Source organism: Ammospiza caudacuta, chromosome 5, assembly GCF_027887145.1.
Source record: "Ammospiza caudacuta isolate bAmmCau1 chromosome 5, bAmmCau1.pri, whole genome shotgun sequence".
Lineage (NCBI taxonomy): Eukaryota > Metazoa > Chordata > Aves > Passeriformes > Passerellidae > Ammospiza > Ammospiza caudacuta.
Window position 1 is genome coordinate 39,141,558 of NC_080597.1, and position 25,844 is coordinate 39,167,401.

General features: G+C 35.0%; 1 protein-coding gene across 1 annotated transcript in view; it reads right to left on the reverse strand.

Moving 5' to 3' along the window:
- PTPRQ (protein tyrosine phosphatase receptor type Q) overlaps nucleotides 1-25,844 on the reverse strand; it is a 99,379-nt gene that overhangs the window by 60,595 nt on the left and 12,940 nt on the right. The window contains exons 10-23 of the mRNA XM_058805338.1: nucleotides 24,808-25,021; nucleotides 22,986-23,138; nucleotides 22,689-22,868; nucleotides 21,780-21,887; nucleotides 19,101-19,382; nucleotides 18,169-18,351; nucleotides 17,399-17,500; nucleotides 15,013-15,133; nucleotides 11,131-11,291; nucleotides 9,424-9,569; nucleotides 2,341-2,494; nucleotides 1,570-1,860; nucleotides 1,074-1,349; nucleotides 160-311 (exon numbers count right to left, since the gene is read on the reverse strand). Of these exons, the coding sequence (XP_058661321.1) occupies nucleotides 160-311; nucleotides 1,074-1,349; nucleotides 1,570-1,860; nucleotides 2,341-2,494; nucleotides 9,424-9,569; nucleotides 11,131-11,291; nucleotides 15,013-15,133; nucleotides 17,399-17,500; nucleotides 18,169-18,351; nucleotides 19,101-19,382; nucleotides 21,780-21,887; nucleotides 22,689-22,868; nucleotides 22,986-23,138; nucleotides 24,808-25,021 (2,523 nt within the window). The remainder of the gene's footprint in view (nucleotides 1-159; nucleotides 312-1,073; nucleotides 1,350-1,569; nucleotides 1,861-2,340; nucleotides 2,495-9,423; nucleotides 9,570-11,130; nucleotides 11,292-15,012; nucleotides 15,134-17,398; nucleotides 17,501-18,168; nucleotides 18,352-19,100; nucleotides 19,383-21,779; nucleotides 21,888-22,688; nucleotides 22,869-22,985; nucleotides 23,139-24,807; nucleotides 25,022-25,844) is intronic.

The following is a 25,844-nucleotide window of genomic DNA, read 5'->3' on the forward strand; positions in this document are numbered from 1 at the left end:
AGTGGGAAGGAAAATAAACTGTCTTAGCAAATAGGAATTTATAGGCACTTCAAAATTCTAGGAGCATAACAGACATTTAAAATATTTGCCATATCTTTTTTTTTCCTAAAGCATGAAAAAATACTTTAAAAGATTATACACTCTTAATTATAAACATACCCAAAAAACCAGTTTTTCAGTGTTGTTTTGATAAATCTTAAAATTATATCTCATAATAACACCGTTTGACTGAGGACTTGGATCCCATTTTAGCCACACAGAATCTGCGGTGTAGTTGATAATGGTCAAATTCTGGGGTGGAGCTAATGGCACTGCAAAAGACAAATCACAAATACTTCAGGCAAAATAGTACATGCAGAAGAACATAGGCACTTTTGTTAACATTTGTATCTGAACTCAAGCTAACAGTACTTCATTTCTATTTCAATCTTTTGTCTTCCTCTTTGACATGAAACAAATTCCATTAATCCAGAATACATGTTTAGTCAGCAAGGGATCTTCTTGGAGATCTAACAAATCTATTAGTCACTTAAACATCCCTGCTGTCAGAACTAAGACATTTCTCAGAAGTCACATTACATATATAACTGGAATGCAATACACTTTACTTCCTCCGCCCATATATGGACCACAACTCATCATACATTTATAAGATGTGTAATTTACCATGCAGGTGAGAGGAGGTCCATGTCCAGGAGAACTGTGTGAATGTGTCAGAAATATTTCCATGTTTTATCATTTTTCAATTACATGGGGGATGAAGAGAAAGGTTCTTTTGTTTGCTTCAAAATCCCTGGCATTTGCAAACTAACACATTCCAAAGGCAAAAGATATTTCTTCATGGGGTTATTTTTGCAATCCTGCGCAGAATGTGACCTCCTCTTGTGCACTGTGGCAGGAGGAGGAGCACTCAGGAAACCCCTGCCTTGCAGTGCTTCCTTCGCCTGAAAGCTCTTCACTCACAGACCAATGGAATATTAATCCTTCACATCAACAGGTCTGATGCTCAGATCTAAGATGGATGCTGTAATAGAGCTGATATTTTGAAGTTGTTTATAACTGAATTTGCTCACCTGACTCATCTGTGTAGAACTGAAGCACAGCAGAGGGACCAGGTCCTTTTATTGTTCTGGCAGCTGCATAAATGCTGTACAATGTGAATGGCAGAAGATCTTCCAAAATGATAAAATTGTTGGTAGTAGAGAATGAGCTATTCCTTTCTGGCCCAAACAAATTTAAATCATAATGTATTATAATACCATTTGGCTTAACAGGAGGGTCCCATGAAAGCATAACTGAGGTAGTTGAGAGATTTGAAAATGTTTTCATTACAGGTGCTGATTCTGGGACTACATGAAGAAATAAGAAAGAGAAAAACAACTATAATCTCAGAGAAATATGAAATGAAAAATTCTATTTCACAGTCTTAAAATAGAAATGTGCGGCAGTTGTTTGTGTCACTGTATTACAAAAACACTCAGTGAAACAAGAAAAAGAAACCATTTTTTTCTTTCAGAAAGCTATTTGGGTTTTTTAATAATTTCTTTAGGAATTAATAAAAAGTCTTACCATCTTCATCAGTTCTTATGTGAAGACTCAGAGTATGCCGTTCAGAAGATCCTTTATCAGTGGCTGGTGTGATTTTCAGAATGTAATCAGTGTATTTCTCCAGATCATCAAAAATTATGCTTGTGTTGTAAGTAAGGAAAGATAATATCTTACTGGTTCCCAGTTGCATTAAACTTAGAGAAACATGAAAGAAGACTAAGCCATTTGGCTGGGATGGTGGAAGCCAGCTTACATTTACAGAAGATGAGGAAATGTTTTGATAGATCAGATTTTCAACAAAACCTTCTGGGACTATGAGAGATAATAAGCAAAAAATTAAATGCATGGATTACAGTAATAAAACATCCAAACCCCAACCAGAAATAACTGCTCAAATATAATTAATCTGAGTCAGCTGCAACATTTTTTACAACTTTTAAAAATAATTTGTGTTTCAATATCAAAAGCAAAATGGTTGAAGGTATATATGAATAATCATTTCTGTTAAATTTGTTTAGGAAAAGAGTCTTAATGAAAGCTTAAGACAATCATTTTATTGCTTGTATCCACAGAGGCTTGTGCTCCATGTTCTATGTACTCTAGAGTTTGAAAGACTCAGATCAAAATGCCTTCCTTGCAAAGAAAAATATTGCAGCATCAAAAATACATTTAATGGTATTTTTCAAACTTTGCCATCATAGCAGTAAAATAACTTTTAAGTTAGACAATATTTAATAAATATTTAATAAAAACCCTGATATACAATGAGCACTAAAAGAGTTATTAACTTACTGTCTTGATCTGTATACACATCTATTTTTTCACTAGTTTTGTTTCCATCTCCAAATGCTGTGCTTGCAGTTAACCACAAAGTGTAATGGCTGTATTTTGCCAAGTCATCCAGCACTACACTGACATTGCTGTCATTACCATAACTTGTGAAATTCTAAAGAGAGAAATAAAAGAAAATGTTACCACATAAAATGATTTTTATTCATTGATTTCTCTTTCTAGTTCCCCATTTAGCCATCACCACCACCAGCAGCAGACATGATTCACCATAGCACTCAGAAGACATAAGCCTCTGCTTTGACTCCTAATGAGTACTGATTTTTTCTGAGATACTTGATTTTATGATGTCTATTTATACCCCTTGTAAGTACTACAGAGTACATGATTGGCTTCTTCTATTGTTTGTAATTGTTGAATGCCAATTCAGAGATTAAAACTGTAATATTGCAGTATGTTTATCCATATTTCATCAAGAAAATTAACAAAAAACCCAGCATCTGCTAATTGTTTATAGATTACATGAACCACACATGCCTTGGCTGATCATTGATAATCAAATCAAAGGACCTCTCTCTCTTTAATCTATTTTTATGAGAGTAGATTTTGAACTTAAATCTTTCAGTGGCAGAGATCTCATCTCACCCCTTGATAAACTGTTCCTTTTGCTAGTTGTCCCTTGCAGTAACACTATGCCATTATCTCTAAGGAAATGTCTATAGTGAGTGGACTCATGTTAAACTGAAGGCATCAACAGAATTATTTTTTTCCTCTGTGCAGTTACTTGGTACAGAAAGAATAGAAGATCCCAGTCCCAGTGTCTTTTGAACTATATAAAAAAATTAATACTGTGACTACAGCAGCAAGTTAGTGCTCAGATCAGCACCTCTAAGGAGGCCATTCCTATTTAGAATCAACAATTTTGGAAGATGAAAAGACAAAATATAAAGGCTATTATTTATGTAAGTTCAGCTACACCACATAAGTTCAAATCAGTTGAAGTTGAATGTGTTGAATCATCCACTGATTTACAGGAACCTGACTTAGATGATCCAACACAGTTTGGTTCATGGTTTGAAAATTGTTGAGAAGTCATTTAGCCCTTCAGCATATTCAGCTCAAGCATTGGGTAGCAAGTCAAATCATCAGTGCTGATTCAAAGAGCCAGTAGCATTTCTCTCCAGCAGCCACATTGCCCTATTGAGCAAATGGCATGGGTAGCACTTCTCAGGACCAAAGAAATCCTAACTTTTCTACACAGAAATATTTTCAGGATGAGATGGATTTTTTCCAACCTCCTGATGAATTCCAGCTACTTCACCTGCCCCCTATTTTTGGTGTTAGATCAAATCCACACCCTCCACTTCTTTAAAAGGCAAGTTAGCTTTCAAGGAAATTTTTTTTCTGAAAAAGAGAGGCTGCAAGAGCAAACTTACTAAAGCAAGAGAAAGGCAACAGAAATATTTGGGTATTGAAATTTAGAAATACCACATATAAGCACAGGAATGCTAAAACTGCACGCTGAAAAATTGATTACATTTCTCATAAGGAAAGTTCTTATTGAAGAAGTCACCGTGATATGCTTTATCACACAGTTGAATCCATACTATGCAAGCTGATAGTTCAGTATGTAATCTTTATGTCTGTCAGTAATGTCTGTCACATATCAATTTATATATCTCATGCAGCACTTCACCAATTTTTTGTATGAGCAAAATATTTTTATTTTTGCAGAAAACTATAGGTGACACTCTCATTACTTTCCCTGAGATTTTCATGTCTGTATTTGAAGACCTAGTTTTGCCTGCAGTCACCAGTACTGACATAAAATGAATAAGTAAACAGTTTGGCAATGAAAACTTAAGCCTTCGTTTTGAATGCAGAACAGAAGCTGCACAAATTGTGAGTATAATTTTTTTTATTTAATGTGTGAGTACCCACTCATTAAATGACTATAAACACACTGTTAGTTTTGCCCAATAGACTAAGTTAAGTCAACATCAGTCAAAATACAAAAAAATTCCACCTTAATATAAGACTTTTTTCTAGAAGTAGTTTGAATTTCATACTAGCTGCACACCTAACTGAAAAAGCCTGGAAAGAGCTTTGTGTTATATTTGGTAAGTTAAGATACAGGAAACAGTGGATCAGATTCTAAGGTATTTAGTTAAACACTGATACTCAAGCAGGGTATGACAGAAAACATCATCTGGCCCAGAGGAAGCATTCTAATACCCTCTTTTTGTTACTATTATTATTATTGTTAGCAAAAGTTAGTAATTTATAACAACACGTAATAATCACATTTTTCTTAAAATAAGACCTTAAAGAATTACCTGAGTTTTAAGGTAAAAATGTCAAGGCTACCACATCAAGCTTTGATCCTAGATTTAATGGGAGTTTATTGATATGAACAGCTGAAAATTCAACTCTTAGTTTAAAAAGGCCTTTACAATTTAGGCAGCTGTCTGGCAGTTAAGGACTCAGTGAACCAACATGAATAACAGGGTTTTGGTGGGTCAACAAAAACTATTTTAAGATGTAGTTCCTTTACTGTGAGGACCCCAAGGAGATATCTCTCACTACTGATATGACAAAATATTAGGAAAAAATATTAGGTAAATTCCAAAATATCAGGAAAAAAAGGAGCACATAATTAAGAGTAATAGTGAGCAGGAAGAGCTGTGTGGGTACAAACTGAGAAAAGATGAAACTTGTACTAATTGTACCCTGGGGATAGAACACTTTGGGAAGTTTTACAATTAACTGTGGCTGTAGATGAAAGCAAACAGCTTAGGATCTTTGGCTACAGCTGAAGAAATTCTTCCTTCTGTCCCTTTCTTCATCCATACATGAAAGAAGTTTTGACATAGCAAAGTATCATATTATTAAAAGCAGCTAAGTGTAAGCAATACACTCCAGCCATGAAAGTGTCAGCAGAAACTAGTATCTTCTTCACCTCAGGAAGTGGCAGATATTTCCAGTGACATAAAGCTGTAGTTAGCTGTATAAGGAAAACATGGTGATGCTCTTCTTCACTGTTAAGCTTTTACTTCTGTTCTGTTTTCTTTTTTAGGTTCATTCTATTGCATTCTTGTTTTGAGTCAGAGGATCACTTACTTGCCTCTGGGAATCAGGTGAGAGTGGTGAAACTGTGAAGGCTTATCCAAATCATCCTTCAAGGAGTGGAATATTCACTGTTCCATTAAAAACCTAAGTGAATTTATTTCCTTTTGTCTGCTGTACTATTCTGAGACCAGCTTTTTAAAAATTTGCAGTGTATTGTAGAGAAGTTCCCCTTTTTATCCCTACTTTAGTCATACAGGTGAAGAAAATGTTTGATTGTTAAGTACTATAATACATCGTTTGCATCCCTTGTCTGGATCCCAGGGGTAGAGCAAGTTGAATTTCACTCTGAACTGTATCCAGTCATATCCATTTTGCTTGGCTTGAGGTAGAGGTTGGATGATTTGTGTCAGATATTCAGTTGCTAGAAGGATCATGGGCTTTTTTTCAGTCCTTGCCCCTGGTACCCCTTTCTGGTCTGTCAGAGCAGGACAGCTTTCATCTGTACTGAAATTCCTACACTGGGGAAATTTATTGAAGCATATATTTATGTTTGTAATTAGCACCTTTCCACTTTCTTGCTAATCAAAACAGAAATATATAGAGATTGAGTAAGGGAGTTAATTCAAGCCAATGATATCTTTCATAGATTCATATTTAGCCATGAGAAAGTTACTTCCATTGAGTCTTTGATTTAGTTCGTGGATAGGACTGAGAATATGGACACTATGATTGCTTCAAGCACCAGGCAAGGCATCGTGGAGCAAAACTTGCAAAGCTGCTATTGCAAACAGTGAAATCTTAAACTGTAGGAACCCGGCAGTGTCACAGAGATGTGAGGTGAAGAAGAGGTACACTGTCATGTCATCTGTGAAGGAAGCACTCTTTGTCAGCATACCTGTCAGATCTTTACTGCACTGGGACAGGGTGTATACACCATGAAGTAGCATTTTCCCTAGACCTATGACAGCAGAAGATGAAAGATAATGCTGAACTGGAACTTAGCCTAATGCAGGTGATGGTTTATTCTAGTTGGCTACCAGCCATTCCTCCCTCTCTGACACATTTTCTTTTACAACTGTCAGCATCCCCATAGAAACAGTCCACTCATCTACCAAAATCCTTAAATCTAATCTCCATCACTAAATATTTCCTTCTGCTATTCTCGTCTTGAACCTTGGGTCTGAGCATCCCAGGCCTTCTGACTAGACAGCTGCAGTGTTATTTTTCATGTAGACCAGTAAAGCAAAGAAACTATACATTATTTTTCTGACTGAAGAGGGTACATAAATTTTCCCTTTTTGACAGAAAACTCAAATTTCTGCATCATGTCAGGGAGTAAACTGTATCTTTTCTCTCAGGTCTTTTTTGTATTTGGTCATTTTTTCCCTAAACAAAATGCTTCACTATGCAACTACTAACTTCCTAGTTTTAACATATTAATAGTCAGTGGTTTATGCTGATTAGGTTTTAATATGCCTGAGTATTTTGAGAATGTGTGAGAAGTGAAAAATTGAGACAACAGAATACACAGACAGTGATAAATTGAGACAACAGAATAGTTTAGTATGACTTCTGTATCTATTTCAGATTATGAGAGCATTGGGAAATATTAATTTGCTTGATATTCTTCAGCTAAGGTGTTTATTCAGGCATCTAGAAGTTATGCTTTAAGACTTGGACCTCTGGCATTATGTCCTGACAAAGACGCAAAGACTGGTAGAGAATGGCTGCCTGCAATGTGAAAATTTGAAATGTGAAAAGATCACCCACTTTTTCAATTCTCCTGTATAATTTCTCCAACTGAAAATACAGTTTGGCTAAATATAATCAGAATGGTGACTTTGACACAGAGTATTTCGGCCAAGGATTCTTTCTTTTCAAATATGTGCAATACAAAACTTAGCAGCAGACCCTGCAATTACATGGTTATAGTTCTAAGTTACAGAAAGCTGTAAGCTATATGTGTGCATACTCATGCAGCTTACAACTGTCTGTATATATCATATACATATATATATATATAGTCACACATCAGGCTGACTTTCACACATGCATTTCTCTGTTGTAAAAGGAGTAATATAAAATACCTGACAGAAATGAGCGGGCTTTTTTTCACCTGTTTGAAATCTGTCTTGCATCCATAGGAATGCAGATTAGGACTGTAGTGTAGATTTGGTAGTTGCCAAGAGAAACAGTGAGCAGACACGATGTGAAGGGCATAAGGAGTTAAAGGGAGTAGACAGATTAAGATTTGATCATGATTTGAGAGATTAATGCTCATATCCCATGGGCAGTAAGAGACAGATGCAACAGCAGCTGAAACTTATCTTCTGAAGGCAGAGGGATGGAATAGAAATCAAAGTCAAAAGGATGAAAATGGTAGGTTCCACAGACAGAGGTAAAACTACTGTCAGCAGTAGCTGACAGAACTACTGTCAGCACTTTTGTCCTGACAACACATAATATGCCAAAGCAGCATTAACTTCCACTTGTGCCACCAACATTTCCTGGCCTAACTACATTACATGATAATAAAACCGGACCCTCACCTTGCTGGGCCAATGCTACTGTGCTCCATCTTCCCTATCTTCCTTTATTTACAGAATCCTGGGCACATCTTGGGGGGTTTTATCTCTCTCTCTCTCTCTCTCTCTCTCTCTCTCTCTCTCTCTCTCAGTGTGTCAGCTTTGCCTTACTCATTCATCTCAGAGTTACACCTTCCTAAAGGCAGGAATAGTCCAAGTCCATAGTCCTACTCTAAAATTGCTTGAAGTGTCCTTCATAGGATGAGCTGGTTCAGGTGATGCACTGATGTAAAGTTTTTCCACTTAAATTTGTCCACTTTACATCTTAAATCTCTTAAAGAGATTTAAGAAGAAAGCTGTTGCCATAGCAGTGTGTGCAAACAGAATCTTTGATCTGAACTGTAGCCCTGATTTTAATCTCATCAGAATGTGAATTCATGGCACAGTCCTGCTTGCACCTGAAACTATGCAGAGCCCAGCAACTACATACTTGCACACAAGTCAGAGACATGTATACACTGAAGTATGTCAGCAATTATTCACTCACAGCTATGTCTAACATTTGTGAATATTTTTTCTAGTTATCCTCAAAAAGTGCACCTAAACATATCTTGATCATAAATTTATGCAGTCAAGGTTGTTTTCCGTACATAATTTTCTAAATGAATTTATATTTCTTGTTTTTCTTCCATATGTGTAAAACTTGTGACCCAAAAACTGTAAAGGAAGCTTATTTCTCTTATTATATTTCTGTACTATAAGATATTCACAGAAAGTAGAATAAAAAGACTATATACAATTAATAAGTGGAGTGCATAATTAAGGATGAAAGCAGGAATCAGGAAAAAAAAAAGCAGCATCAGGAAAAAAAAAAACTAAATTAAAATATATCTCCAAAATATCTCCAAAATATTATTTACAGGATTTTGTCTTTTAAGCTTTAACTTCAGAATAAAAATCTTTGCTTCAATATACTAAACAGTAATTTCCTTTTGAGAGTAAGAAAAATATGAAAAAAAAATCCTTACTTTCACATTACATCCATATTTTCAATACTATACCATTATGTATTAAAAAGTAAAACCAGAAACAGAAATTTACTGAAATTGATAGATTAGACTTAAAGAACACTCTTGGGGGTGTGCCATGCATGTAGTGGGTCTTGAGTCTATCCACTACATATGCAAAGTGTGTATGTATATTAGGTGTATGTGTACATATATATATATATGTACATATAAACATTGCATAATGGAATATTACACAAAACCTATTGGCATTAATGCTTATATGATATGAATGCTCAGTGAGATGCACAATGTAAAACATATGATTACAAGATGTACTTCTGTCTTTGTAAGTTTAAAATCTACATCATGATGAAGGAAATATGAAAAAGCAATTTATTGATAACTATAAAACTGATTTCATCTTAAAGTAATTATTAGAACATTTAATTTACTTCTACAAAATAATATAAAAACACGCTTACCTGTATGAATATTCCTGAGTTGTTTTTGAAATAAACTGAGTAGTACAGTATATTTCCATTAGGCTTTTGAGGAGGAGACCAGAATAGCATTATTGATGTGGAAGAAAGGTTTCTGTATGTAATATCTTTTGGTGGATCACTTGGTGCTGCAAAAATGTTAATTTTAGCATAACTTAAGCTTTTGTACCTCAAGGATTTTTACACTTAATACCGGAGGTTCATCCACTATAGTAGATTTTACAACATCCTATGGCAAATAAAATGTATTTCTGATTATGGTGTAGAAACTGTTTCACAAAATAATGAACTAAAACTGTATATGTGAAATGAATTTTTAAAACACTTTTTCAATCATATTTGTATTTAGCTGCATTTTTAAACAGATAAGATTTTTCTTATAGAATTTTTCCTGTACTTACTGCTTTGTGCTCATAGAAAATCTAATTTGTAGACATGGAAGTTGACTGAGTTACGTGTCTATACTCCAAATATAGTTAGTAGGGGGGAAAAAAGTGATTTTTTTCACAAAACCTAAATTTAAAGCCTCTTTCTCTCTGATTATAAACAGAATTTAGGCTCCCAACTCATGTAGGTAAACCAGTTACTTAAGCTTGAACAGTATGATAATTTATCTTTTTTCCTCTTTTCTCATCCTATTAAATGTGCAGAAAGACCTCTGTAAGCCTTCTTCCATTAGTCCCTCCTCCTATTTATAAAGAATAGCAGCATATGGTTTTTCTCAGTAACACAGTGATGTAGGAGAGTTAAATTCAATTCCTTAAGATAGCTTAGGAGAATTTAAATCCATATTTCTCACCATCCAAGAAAGTGCTCTACAGAACTTGCAGTAGAGTACTGAATACTATGAGTTATGTATCTCTCTTGCTTTGTGCTGCTCTAGTTTGTGTAAAATATTAAAATATTAATTGGAGGGGGAACTCCAGCACCAGTTCCTTAAAGTCTGTCCCTATAAAGTAAAATTATATTCCCATACCAGTTTCAACAGCAACTGTGAATATCTAAAAGCTGATGATGTAGACAGATTTTGGAGGGATGGTTCGGATAGATGCTATCCTGCCAGTGGTTGTGCATTGGGGAATTGTTGATATCTGTGCAGGACGATTCTGAAGTATGCCTGCATACTATCTGTTTTGCAACAGATTATAGCAATATGATTGATGGAAAACCAGAAACAAAACTTAAACTGAATAACTTCCAAATGACTTCCAGTATATCATATGATCATATAAAAGTCACTTTCCATGTTGGAAGTATAAAATAATTAAAATGAAATATACACTGACAGTGTTCATTTTCAAATTAAAAATATTTCAGACTTAAGAGTGATATTCTAAGAAGTATTTTCCCTATCAGAAATTGTGTCACAGCTGCTTAAAGCAAGGATCTCTTAAAATATATTATAAAAATAATATTAATTATTTCAAAGTTTAGAAAGAAATTATTTGAATCTTGTCTGTCCTAAAGAGAAATATTTTTTTTCTCAGTAAATTAGTAGTGATACCTATCATAATTTTATAGAGCCATAGATACATGTATACACAAAGATAGAGGCACAGAGACAGGTAGAATGTCTGTCTTTTACAAGTCAAATATCACTTCTACTTCAGTGGATTTATTGACTTTAAAAAGACTGACAGAATTTTAAGGCTGAATGAAAATAAAGGTTCATACTGTATATAAGCTTACCTCCTTCAGAAGTTCTGAATGTTATAGTATCACTTTTTATGTTGCCATCTCCAAATCTTGTACTTGCTGTTAGGTAAGCACTATACTCACAGTTATATTCTAGGTCTGTGAATTCCAGTGATGTTTCTGTTACGTTTACACTCCTCTTTGACATTTTATTCCTAAAGAAAAATTATTTTATTAATTATATATATACACCATTTCTCTCTATATATACACACCATTTCTCTCCATATATATAATTACAGCATTTGTAACAAAAATGAAAAATGCAATATTGTGTTAAATACAAGTAATTTAGGTTTTTAAAAGAGGCGAGGATAAATTTTTGTCTTTTATGGTTAAAAGCTAACTTTTGTACCATGGCACACAGTAGGGCTCTTCATGTTGTTTCTTAAAAAAAAAACCACCCCAAAACCCCACAGAAATATGTTTGCTAATTACATCAACAAAGACAATGGTTACATGAAATATTAAGGAGAATTATTTCTATCTATTAACTGCTTTCAAATGGTTATGTGGTACCCTTGGGAAGGACACAGTAGGGCATAACTAAACTGTCTCCCTGGACAGGAATAGCGAAATATAAAAAGATTATAGCAGGGAGCATGCCCTACTGTGACTCTGTGAAATTGGTCAGAAGGCTGAAGTTATAAATGGAATAATAGAAGATGATATGGAACAGGAATTAGCTGGTGCTGAGTTAATTCTGGTGGAATGTAGCAGAGGATCAGAATGGAACTCCAGTCAGGTCAAAACCCGCCTAGAAAGACTGCAAGATGTAACATTAATAAAACACTGGTATTAGCATAGGTATGAAATGATTATCAGAAAGTAAAATAAGGTACAGAAAGAGCTAACTTGAATTCAAAAAGTGTTATATTCCTTGTAAAGTTAACATAATCTTTTCAGAAAGAAATAGGAGGAAAATAAAAACCTAACATTCCATTCCTTCAAAGATTTCTTTGAGTAGGTTTAGGTATAGTATGAGTATGTGTCCTGCATCTCTAATAGGATTTCATACAGAGATGATAATTTGATAATTAAAAGCAAGTATCTTGCTCCAGAAATCACTGTGAAACTCTTCACAAATGACAGTGTGTTCTAATACTAAAAAAAAGAAAAAAGTGATTCAAAATTACTAAACTTTCATCCTTTGATAACTGAATGACTGTCCCATTAGCAAAGATCGCCATCTAATATATCTGAAAAAGGTTAAAACAAATTAAAAGACAACTGGAATGAGAAAATGTACAAGAATGAAAGAAAAAAATCCTTTCTAACCATCAGATTTTGAGTGGAATGTCACTTGACATGGGAAACACTCTTGGTAACAGAGAAAGTTAACATTTACATTTTTTCCAAACTTCAGACATTTTTAATAGTCACTGAAATTTACAAGAGATTACAGCTGCAGTTATCAAACTCTATACAAAGAAAGACATTTTTTCCTGGATCTTTGCCCAATGTATTCTTAGTATGGAAATATGTATCTGGTTATAATTTAAGTAAGAAGAAAATCCACAGCTTAGTGTTGTGAACATTTCTACTCTGAGTACTGCATTCTTACATATGAGTTGCCAAAAAACATTTCCACAACCAGGCACGGAAAGAAGAGAAAAAACTTGAAGTATTTCAAGGGAAGTTTACTCTGTTTAGAAACTACAAAGATTACAATAAAAATAAGAAAACATTGATCAAAGTGAGTGCAGCCTTCACAGACAGTGAGGAAGTAACTAGCAGAATAAGTTATGCCAAGAAATTTTACTGAAAAAAAATAATATAAGGTTTTAAAATGCATTTTTTTTTTCAAAAATGGAGACAAGACAGATTCTAAGAAATTGCATAATTCCACTTGACAAAGACAGGTACCATACTGTCTTAAAAATCTATACCTCCAAATAGACCTAGTCAATAAGTATCTCACAAAAATTTGCAGAAAAGGATAATGTCAAAAAACAATAGCTACATACAAGTTCAGCAATTTTGTTAATTGCACATTTAATACTCAAAAATTACATTAAAGGAGTATGAGTTTTTGGGTTCAAGGAAAGAAGAAATTTGCTTTACTATCTACTAGCACCCAAAACCACCTTGTCCTCTGACAAATTCCATGAAATATAACTGAAAACATTGCAAACATCACCCTTTCTATTCTATTGATTGTGTATTCTTGTTCCAAATCAGCTAAAGAAAGCTTACCAAATTCTCTATAACTGTTGCAAAATATTTAATGAAGTGAAGGAACATTTATTTAACAACTGTAGTAACCTTCTTCTTTCTGCTTCATTGAGAAGCACTGGGATTAACAGTCTCCTCCAAAATATATTGAATACCTCCCAAGAGCAGCAACTATATGGCATGACAATTTGCCTTGTTAAATCTCCCCCTGCAAGGCATTTGATGAAACTGTATAGACAATTCTTTTAAATACTTAACATTACTCTCCTTCCTCCACACCCCTCGCTCCCTACCAAGGAAGGAGTGAAGTTGTGACCCCTTTGAAGGCAAAGGGAGTTTTTCTCCAATGTCCTTGCCTTAACATGATACTTAAAGCCTAAATTTAGGTATGGCACAGTAAGGAAAGACAAGACAGAGCAAGAAGAATAGGGGCAAGGCTTACAGCAAGAAGTTATGTGGTTGCTTAATTGCAATATTTAGAAATATGGATATTTTAAGAGTTGTTTCTTTTTTAAAAATAATTCTGTCTAAACCTTTTCTTACAGTAATAAAAGCAGTAAGTTATAAGGGAACATAAGGATGCAAAGTTGCATAACCTCAAGTCTTTGAACACAGTGTGCATCAAAACCATAGCCCTTATCATAAAGTAACTTTTCCCTAGCTTGAGGACAGTCATTATTTTAAAGAGCAACAGACATTTCCAGTAGAGTAGAACTAACAAGAGAAGACAAATTCAACTTTTCTGGAAAGAAGAGCTTTCTTCTCTTCACTTTATCATCAACTTAACTAGAAATTATCATTTAAAAAAATAGTAGTAACTGAGGCCAAACCCCACCCCAAATAACAATAAAATAATGTAAGCTCAAGAGCAGTATGCCCATAAAAACTGAGGATTTGCACATCTACTTCATGTCTTATGCACTTTAGTATTTGCTCCCTGCACCTTAGCAATGGCAATAAAATGGTAAAACATAAATGCAATATATTAAAAGTGATCAATAAAAAACCTTTTCACTTCCAGTAGAAGTTATAGATTTTTGAAAAGATGTCACATTGCTAGACCAAACTATGTTTTGCAAGGAATAGGACAGAAGCTGCAAGTTTTAAAGTAGCAGAATTCCTGTGTAAAGGTGAAAAAATATGACAGGACTAAAAAAATATATAATAGAAATGGTTAGATAGAAAAAACTAGAACCCAATAAATGAAAAGTATCTGTTAAAAATATGTGTTTGCTATGAATGTAATAAATACAAAATACAACAGTAGGCATAATTGATAGCACATACAAAAACTCTAAACATGGCTCTTACACACTGTCTATAACAGGAGGCAATATTTCTCTATTTTAAGCCTACTTCAAATCTCCTTGACAATTCAGCATGGGTTTGCACCCTGCCTTGCAGCAGGCCTAATCAGAATATAATGGAAATAGGCACCATGCTCTAGTTTGATTCTGAGTTCACTTACTATAGCATAACCTTTGGAAAAAGATGTTGGAAATGCTTATGAAATGCTGAAATTCTTCCCCCATTTTTTTGCTAGTCTGAATTTTCATATAAAGAAGTCCAGTATTTTAAGTGCTGGATGGATATTTGTTCTCCCAAAACATGTATTCAACATATTGTGTAACAAAAACCTAACATTCCTGATAGGTTACAGATTAACATTTATCCTCAGAAGTACTTCCAGAAAAATCTTACCAGACACAAACTGTGTAATAGAGGATAATTCCATTTGGCTCCAGTGGAGGTTTCCATGACAACTTCACAGTGACACCCAACAACTGTTTTACAGAGAGGGCTTGTGGAGGAGAACTTGGAGCTGTAAAACGAGAGAATAGGACACAACACCTTGTTAAACAGCTAGGATCAGTGGGATACACAGCATCCTTAATTAGGCTTTGAATTACTTGTGATAGAAAGTTAACCTTGTACCACACTGGTACAGTATCCATCCGCTAATGTTAAGGCACAGCTTCTTTTCCTTTTTCTGACAGATGATAAAAGAAGATTTTGCATGGTGTTGTTAGAACATCTGTTTCTGTGATTCAATGGAAAAAGTACTTCATGAGAAAACAGAGCAATGGCTAGGTCACAGTGATTCACCTACTACCCAAATACATTGCTGTAATTTTTTTCCCCCTTCTAATAAAAGCAAGAGCTTTATAGATATGAACACATGAAAATACAGCATAATAGTTCCCCTGAGGAAAAGGATGTGCTGTAAAGAATTATACGAGGTGCCAAAAGGTGGAAAAGTGGATAAGCATGGCATTGAGAGATGATAAAATTGTGGGATAACAGACAGCAGTAAAATCTATTCACTCCATCAAACAAGGACCACATTCATAGATTTAACGTGTCGCAAGGGCAAATGAAAAGATAGGCATTGACTGAGATCCTTAAAATTAATTTTAAGATGATCCCTAGATGACACCATACCCCAGCTCTGCAGGGAAACATTGTAAATAAATGAAAATGTTAGACCACGTTTGTCTTTGTTCTAAGGTTCTTATTAATTTTACTGAGGACAAATAACTAATGCTTGCATAAATTATGCTGCTTTATTATCAGCATGTTATTGAGAAATGAATCTTTATCTGCATCTTGATTCATGGACCTATGCATCACCATGAAGTAATATTAGAATTACATTTGTTTTTCTCAAACCAAAGAGCATCATGCACTAAAAATTCAGGTCATAGCTGTAGTCATGCATGAAAATTGAAAATATGAGCATAACTATTAGCAAATCTATGAAACATTTGGTCTGAACCTTGGAACACTGTGTTCCTGTGAATACGGAACATGTGGTGTATTATAAATATTGTTGTTTTTCACTTCTTGTTCCTTTCACTATCTTGAAAGTTGGCATAAAGGTTTTATAACTCCTTATATTATAGAAAAACTATTTTATATTTTTTCATGGACAAAGGTTTACTGCATTCCGTGAGTGTATTTACTGGTGAAAAATGTTGACAGCTGTATTTTGTGTTTTACTTGTTATATTATCCTCAGTGACTACACAATAAAAGATCTGTCATATGGCAAGTGTCATCTTTTTGACATGTCTAGTTAATTCTACAATTCTTATTCATGGAATTTTTTTTTTTCTAAAGAATAGAAACTACATTGGTCTAAATAAAAATAATCTCTGCTAAAAGAATTGATTTATCCAATCTAGCTCTTTTCAGTCTGCTCCAGAAAAATAACTCTTTAGCAAAGTTTTTTTACTGACAGTGTGGCTGATGAGTTGCTTGCGTCAATGTCCCTTTAGATAGGTTCCCAGAGATTTCCAGCTGAAACAAAGGAGAGGAACAGACACAGCCTTTTCCAAAATGTCACTCACAGCACCTAAGTTAAGATTTTTGCCATGAATTTTTTTCAGGATTCCCCTGCAGAAACTCGAAAGGTGACCAATGATAACTTTGCACTACAACATTGTGTTCTGAAAGTACATTTTAAGTATAATTTTAAGGCTCCTCTGCTGGTTTGTGACCCACTGTAAAAATTAGCAGGGTTTGCAACAACTGTGTTCTACCCTCAGCCTGCACACACCCCAGCTCAATTTGGAAGTCCAGTGCTACAGATGATGGACTTTGGGCATTTTCTTATTATTAATAATTTCATATCTATCTATGTGTACCTGTATGTGCATCTGCTTAGAATAATACAAGAAACCCCACAGAAATGTCCCTGGACCATCCAAACTGCCTTTTTGTGGTTTTCCCTTTCCCCAGGTCTCACATGACTGAAAAACCAAGTACAATAATTCTACCATGTCATGTATTAGATTAAAATAGTATGAGTAAATTAAGATACTTCAGATTCATAAGATATTGTTAAGATCAAAAGTCAGGCACAGCAATTGCAGCATTTCATACAGCTTGTCCTGATAAATATATTGGTAGATAGATGGATAGGTAGATAAATATGTTTGTGTGTAGATACGTAGGCACAGATAGAAATGGAGAGATACAACTTACAACAAAAATGCATAAGACTTAAAAATACCTGACATGAAGTTTAAGAGTAAATTAAAAATACAGGTAGAAAATTATGCACTGAAACTTCTGTTCTGACTTACCATCTTCATCAGTTAGTACATGCAGAGGTGAACTACGAACGCCCTCTCCCATTGTGGTACTAGCAGACACTTCTACAGTATATTCTGTATACTTATTTAAATCTAAACAAACAAAAAAGAATAATTCAATAAAACAACTATTCAATGGAACAAATTAGTTTTTTAATGGATTGCAAGTATTTTTGAAGTGGTGAATAAGCCTATCACACTGATCTGTGTCATTAGAGACTGAAATAAGCATTGGGAAAGCTTGGGACACCAAAAGCTTGGCAAAAGAAGGGTCAAAGCCCTAATTACCAGTCTATACTTCATATTCCTAGAATGCTTTGCAGTTTGTCCTTGGCTGTAGTCTGAAAATGTAGCCGTGAGGGTACTGAGCTCCCAGCATTAATTGCTGTGCCACACCTCAGAAATAATGACAGAACTTAGGAAAAGATTCAAAGGTGAGTGGAAAAGGAATTTTTTTATCCAGAATATGATTAGAAAGATATGCAGGTGACTTAAGGGTTTCCTTTGTTACAACGATATTGAAGTTCCTTGTACTTTAATCATCTAAAATACAATGAAATTTATGTTAGACTCCACCATTTGAGGCCCATTTCACCACATTATGACAGGACACAAATTATTTTTTCAGGACAGGGAGCAAAAAACTTTCTGTAAGGGCAAGAAGGATCAGGTCCAACCAATGAACTAAGATATCTCTGTCTGTTGCACATTTCCCAGCAAAACTGACAGTTGCCCTAAGTTCCAGATCATTATATACTGGCCTGCAATACGTAGTGTCAGAAGGGTAGTGTTTATAACTCTTTGCTCAGTCCCATTAGTCCTCACGAGATATATTGTGTAGGTCTGTATGATTCCATTGGGAATGGATGGTGGAAAAAATGATAATTCAATTTCCATGGATGAGATGTTCCTATAGGTTATGTTTTCTGGTGCAGAAGCAGGAACTAGAAGAAAAAAAAAATAGAAGATTTCAGTCAGTTTCATTGATTTGGAAAGAATTCTTATAAACCAGTTTCAATTAAACACATTGTAAATATTCAGATTTGTATCCTATATTTTTAATGAAATACATTTTTAAAGAGGCTGAATTTGAAGATCAAAAACACTTAGACACACACAATACCAACAAAGTCTTTAAAAAAAATATAGAAATCATCTTAATTCATATTCATCGCTGTTATGGCTGCGCTTGGCCATGGTTCCACTCCCACTGATCCAGTCCCTGCCTGACATGGCAGCCTAGCCTCAGCTTGGCTCCCCCACTGCAGGCCTGCCCCACTGTCACTGGGCTCTGTCTGCCTTGGTTATTGTCACTGAACTTGTGAAATTTCTTTCCTGGCTTGATCTCAGACCCGCGGCATCAGCAGGAGGTGTTTGGCACTGCAGACTGGCCCTGGCTGCCGCACCTTGCCTGCTCCATGTGCTTTGCAGTAGGGTGGTGAGACGAGTCCTGGCTAGTGACACCTCTGCTCATCTGGCCCAGGAACCCTGGGGCTCTTAGCTCCCCATCCCTTACCAAGCACCTGGCCTTGCTCTTTTGCTTTGTATAGAAAAGAGAAAAATGGGATTCAAACTCACTGCCTGGCAAAGTAAGAAAATACTTTTTAAATTATTGAAACTTATCTCCTGGACATCAAAGGTTATCATGAAGCAACTTCTTGTCAAAATTTTTCATTCTTTAAAAAGTACTCACCAGTTTCAGAAGTTCTGACCAGAAGAGGAAAAGATGACTGATTCCCATAGCCAAGTCTGGTGAATGCTCTTACTGAGATGTTGTAGAGAGTATATGGCTTCATTTCACTTAGTGATACACTTGTAGATGAGGCATTTTTAATAAAAAAATTGTTGGAATCGCTGTACAGAACTTCATAGTGAGTTATGAGACCATTAGGCTGCTCAGGTGGTAACCATCTCAAATTTATTTCTGTTGCAGTTACATTTATTAATTCTAAGTTTTGAGGTGGGGAATCTGGTTCTGCAACACAGAAATCAGAAAAAAACCTTTTCAAATAAAGAATACAGAGCTGAGATCATAAACCTATTGGATCCTGGCGTTGGATCCTAACTGTAACAAAAGGGCTATGCTCATTTTCTCAATCTTGTTCTCAAAGCCTTTCCACTTTTTACCTTACTTAATTTGGATATGTCTCTTTTTTACCCATAAAATTAGGCATCTTTTTGCATTATGACACTTTAGCTTTTCTGGAATTTCTTTTCTCATCCACTTCTAAATCTATCTGAAACTGCACTTATTATGAAAAAAATTTCTTCTCTCTACTAGTCTCATGCAGACTGGTCCTTCAAATCCTCTCATTGTCTTCCTCATATTCAGTTCTTTAAACTTGGATTAATGTCCTCTGCTTTTTTTGAAAATCACCACCCTTAGTACTTAATCAACTATTGAACCAAGAGAGGGCCTGCATGCAGAGTAACTAAATTCCATTTAGAGAACCCTGTGTAAATCTTGCACACTCTGGTGTGAAGGTCATGCACAAAGCAAGTCCAGCTCCAGGGTGGTGTGTGGTTAAATCTATTGGCAATGTATGAGCTCATGTGACTCCGGTGTGCTAATAAGGCATGGAAGTGCTGAAGAAGTGAGTGGGCTGCACTTATGAATAAAATCAGCTCTGAATGTCAACTTTGATTCCTCTGAAGGCTTCACGACTTTACCCCTGAAATAATCTGTAAAATCAATATGAAAATATACTACCTACTCAGGATTATAGAATTCAGTTTGTGTACAAATATCCATTTGAAGATATTTCAGAATTCATTATGAATATTTTTGCCTAAAAGGTCCCACAAATCATTTTCATTCCTGATTTCTGAGCACATGAAAGTGTTAACTGTAACAGATCACTGTTCTCTGGATGACAAGACTGCCCACATGAATATTTTCCATGTGAAGAAGATTAATTTTTAATTTAAATGTATTTTGCCATTTATCTGGCATGGTAAAATATTTAAATGCAACAGCCTAGTTTCTTCCATCCTAATGCAAGTTATCTAAGACAGTTGTAGTGAATCTTTTATTTGGAGGAATCTCTCCTTTCAAGAGTCAAACAAATTTCTGTTTCTGGGCTAAAATTAGGACACATGAATCTCAGCCTGAATTACTTCAGGAAAGCTAAACAAGAAGAAGAAGATAAACAATTATGGATAGCCTTATAAAAAGGCAAGAATTCTCGGTGGGTTTCTCACTAGTTTCCTCAAGCTTTGCATGGCTCTTTTATGAGTGAATGAACAGTTGGCTGTTGGCTCTGAACAGAGAAACTCTACCATGAAAAATTTCTTTAATACTCTCAGGCAAGGGACTGTAAGCTTTCAGAGAGAAAAATACTGATATAAGTAATTTTCTTCTCTTGTGATATGCCTTTCCCCTGTAAAAATACTGAAAGTATAGGAGAATATAATTTTTTAAAAGATTTGCAACTATTTTAAGTTTCAGCATTTAATCTGATATTTTGTGTGGTTATTCAAGTCACCTAAGCTACCAAAATACCCATGATTTTTAATCCTGTAGTTGTTTTCTCTCCTTTATTGACACTCAATTATTTTTCTTGTATTACAGTACATTTAAAAATGATAGAGCTAAATGAAAATTGGGCAACCACCCTCTGGATTACTTCAGTAAACCTGGAAATAACTGCTGAAACCAGTGAAAATACAGACTTGATGCAAACAAGAAAAGACTAACATTCATGGCTCTGCTCTGCAAATCAAATTCCCATGTTTTCTTTGCAGAAGCCAATGACAACTCCGGCTCTTGCCCCAGTGCCTTCATGGGTTGAAACTGCCTTGCAAGTAAGAAAGGAAGATTCAAAAATCTTTATAATGTAGTATTATACCTGACATTAAAATTATTGAGCAGTCCTAAAATTATTAAAACCTATACAAAACCAACTGCTTATTATATTCAGCATTAAAAAATCTTCACTTTATTAGCATCTTTGCCTACAAATAGAAATATGGTCTCTGAATTGGTGAAATGCCCATATGCTTCAAACCAACCTAATTTACACATGATAAAAAGAAAAAGACAATAAAATAGAATCACAAAGATTATTATTTAGATGAGTGCTAGGGACATTGTTTTGAGAGAGGGAGCCTCAGCTCTGCAGCTTTCCTTCCATTTGTCTATCACATTTGAAATTAGTTGATTGCAGGTCATGCCGCAGCTTTCATTACTATTTTTTTAGCACTTACCTAAAAATTATCTGAATGAAGTCACTGCCTGATAGAAGACTAATAATTTCAACATTGGTTTTATCTATACACTTTGTTCCCCCTTTTTTGTGTGTGCTAGTCTTCTTTTTGAACAGACACAAACGTCAGTACAGAAAATAAATCATCATTGCAAACAGTGTATTACCGTCCTCAGGGGTTCGCACAAACACCTCATTCTCTTCAGACAAAGCACTTTCTCCAACTGCGGTAGAGGCTGTGACTCTCATTTTATAATCTGTGTACTTTTTTAAACCTGAAAAGATTAATTTAAAACATCTTGATTCTTAACTTCATAGCAAGACTGTTGACTTCTTTTGTCATAGCTACCTATAAAACTATAGTACTGGATACTGTTCTGAGAGTTTTTGATACATGCTAAAAGAATATGTACAATACTGTTTATTTGGTGACAGTCAAACAGGCATGCAGTTAAATCAGCAGATTTTGAAGTAAGTCAGGCAGCTTCAACCCTGTAAATAGCTTAAAGAATTTGTGAAGTATGTCAAAGGATGCATATATGAACATCCAAATATGGGGGTTTAATCAGTACGCATTATTCTGATTAGCATCGATGATAAGTGAAACTCTATTAGAATGTGTTTGCTTCAATTACTATAAAGAATACTACCTTAAAATAAGAAAATTGTTATTGATGTCAGATAAATACTGTGAAAAAAAAACGCAAATCTGAAAAAGACTTGATGATTTAGGAATATTTTCCTATGGGGAAACAGGAGACTGAGGCAAATATTCCAAGGAGAAATCCATTTCACAGATTACTGCTTGTACCATTTAAAAAATTACTGTTTATCTTAACCAGCCCTCTTCTCCCACCTCACATACCCTACATATTCCTCCACAGTAGACAATCTGAGTAGTGTCCCAACCTTGGTTTTATATGCAGTTTTGTTGTGTGTGTGGATGTGTGTGAATGTGTGAGATTTGATCTACATATATTTCAAATGGCTACAATATAAAATTAGAAAAAATAAGTTTGTAAAATTTACTTGCAAGTTTAAATTTTTATATTTTTTTTACTTAAATGACACCGTACCTGTCATAAGTAAGCTGTTGTTTGAAGTTGTTTCATGAAATGCTCTTTTTGTATCCAGTTCCATGGCATAAACAGTATAATGAGTGATTTTCCCATTAGGATTTGCTGGAGGATCCCAATACAGCAAGACAGAGGAGGAGCTAATATTCTTGTAAAATATATTTTGTACTGAGCTTGGGACTTAAACAAAAACACAAGAACATACAGTAAGTAAATAAATAAGTAAAAAAAATTCAAACATTCAGTGAAATAAGTAATTAATATATGTCAACTTTGGTAATACCAGTTTCAATTTACCTTGTTCACTTGTCCTGACTGTAAGAACTGATGGTGGTCCTTCTCCAACAGCAGTGAAAGCAGACACACTAATTGTGTAATCTGTGAAAGGTGTGAGGCCCTTTATAACATATGACAGTTCTTCAGCCAAAATGTCGATGTTATATTGAATATCTATGAGTCAATAGAGAGAAATTGTTGCTTACTCATAAAGTCATTTTATTTCTTATTCATTCTAAACTCACTCTGGCATGGCAACCTGGAACTATTTTATTCTCAAAGAATTAATTTATATGTCAATTATAAAAATAAAAAGAAAAGTCTGCCTTCAACCTTTTAACTTCCCCAAAGGAGAGTCCCTTTTCATGTGTACAATAGATAGGTAGGCTTAAAAGGCTCCTGTAAAAGGAGTAGAATTGTGAGGTTTTGTGAGTAATCCTCTAGAAGCTAGGAAAGGGTACTTTTGTATAAGGTCTAGTCTCTCCAGTGATTTCAGAGCAATGGCTCCTAGACTGATGGAGCTTTTGAGGGGTTTTAAATAGTTTCAATCAAGAAAGACAAATTCCATCTTCCTTGCCCTCCCAATGGTGCTAGAATAACAATACTTGGAAAGGCTGCCTTCACAGATCCCTTCACGCTGGTATTTTTACCAGAAGAGTTGTGGTCAGTAGAATGATGAAGCCATGCATGCCCACAAAGAGAGTGGTGCACTCAAAATAAAGTTCAAAGTCAGCCACAATCCAACTGTGTTAACCAAAACCATCTGCTAAAAAATAGTCATTATGCCAGTGCAACATGAAAAGGTGTGGGCACCTCACATACCTGAATATCAGGCTCAGAATTCAGTGAGAAGGGCATTAAAATAAGGACATTGAAAAAAACATCAGGCCCTGTTGAAAATTTGGCTGTCAACAGCTTTAACTACTATAATAACTCCTATAAAACAATACTTGGATGGTAGATCACAAGAGACACTGGCTGAAATAAATTTTCAGCAGCACAGACATCTTTTAGCAACTCAATACCTCAAACTGAATGAGGCCATAAAAAGAAGATTTACATTTAAATGCTGTGCATTTCCTGTGTACGACAAAGAAGATTCTTCAGGATTAACATAGCACAGAAAATATCCACTGTCGTTTAAAATAAAGGATTAAATTCTGGTTTTAGATACTGATGCATGTAGATGAATTCAGTGACTTAATTAAATCATTTTTTAAAAAACAAAACCTATATTTTCTCCCCACTGTTCAAAACACTGTAAAAATTTTGAGTGATATTTGAAATCCCTGTCTGTCAGCTGAGGGCTGCTTAATGATTTGTAAATATCCATACTTGGTAAAGAAACAGTGGTCCATTGATAATACAGAACAAGTGTACTCACTAACGACATCACCATGTCATGGGGTCATCTCCACCTGTTTGTAACCCATACAGCAAAGTTGTAACTTTTTGACCTATTTACCTTCACTGACATTTGAAAACCTATTAGTCAAAAGGCTTAGAAAAATCAAGGTCTCTGAAGGGCTTGGAGATATGTTAATCCCTGACAATCACACCTGCTTTGGCAACTGTAATAACTGATTGTCTATGCAGCTTGGCTGGTGGCTCTCGGGTGCTCCTTTCACTAGGAAGAAGGTCAGCTGGGTGACAAGGGGCTAGTTCCTGCCTGTGTGGCATTCCCATTTGCTTCAGAAGGTTATTTGGTAGTAAAAAAATCTGACTCCAGCAAATGACCCATTTATAATTTGCTTGAACCATGTGCTAAAGATCATATCTGGGACAGTGATGAGGGTCCTTCAGCACAAAGAAGCAGGTAGAAAAATATCCTAAAATATCTTACCCAAAGCGGAATGTAGTTCTGTAGCTCCATTTATATCAGGCAAATTATCACCAGATACACTTGTAAATATTACTGGGGAAGTTGTCTGAATGCTGGAAAACATTTCAGCTGAACCTTCATATAAATCATTGTCTGCTTCCATTGAATTCCAAGGGGTAGAAGAAAGTTTGATATTTTCATTTATTGTGTATGGTTCCAAAGAGTCAATCAGATACTATAAATTAGAAATACAAAAAATAAAGCACAAACCTAGTCATCATTAAATTATAGAATTGAATTTATATATAATATAGAAGTGATGCTTGTATGTTTGTACATGCAGATAAATACTATATAAATTTTAGCATACAAACATTATTGGTCATTAGAATAATTTTTAAAATATAAGCTTTGTCATAAAAATGTTCAGCTGCCAGTAGCCTACAACATTTCATTCTCGTTATTGTTTAATCAAACACCACCAATGTTTTATTAAAAACAATTCTTAAAATACGTATTTTATAATAATGTGACAATTTTAAAGTAAGGCCTTTAATTTTACAGCTATAAATTTAGAGCTATATTGAATACATACACATTTGAACTTGGGAGATTTTATTTGTACTTTCTCCTGAAAGAAGGCAGCAGGCATTGAAAAGGACTTCAGATGGTCCTTCCAGTCCCTCAGGGAAAGGATTAGCAGGCTGACTAAATCTCTGAGAGGGAATAAGAGGAGAGGGAGAAAACCAGAAGCTGATGAAATAAAGGAGAAAGAAAAATAAGGGTGTATATATATGAAAAGGGAGAGTGTAGGGGAGGTAACGTGATATAGGGGCCCATAAGACAGAAGATGCAAAGAAAAAATGTTGGAAAGGGATGGCAGCAGATATAAGTGGAGCAAGAACAACAAAGAGAGGAGAAACAAAAGCAGAAAAGAGAGAGAGAGGCTAAAGCATAGGTACAAAATGGTGTGTTAGTACCAGATCTTCATGCCCCTTCAAAATCTGGGACCAGATCCAGGACTCAAGTATCTCTGAATTGTTCTGCTGTCATCTGGA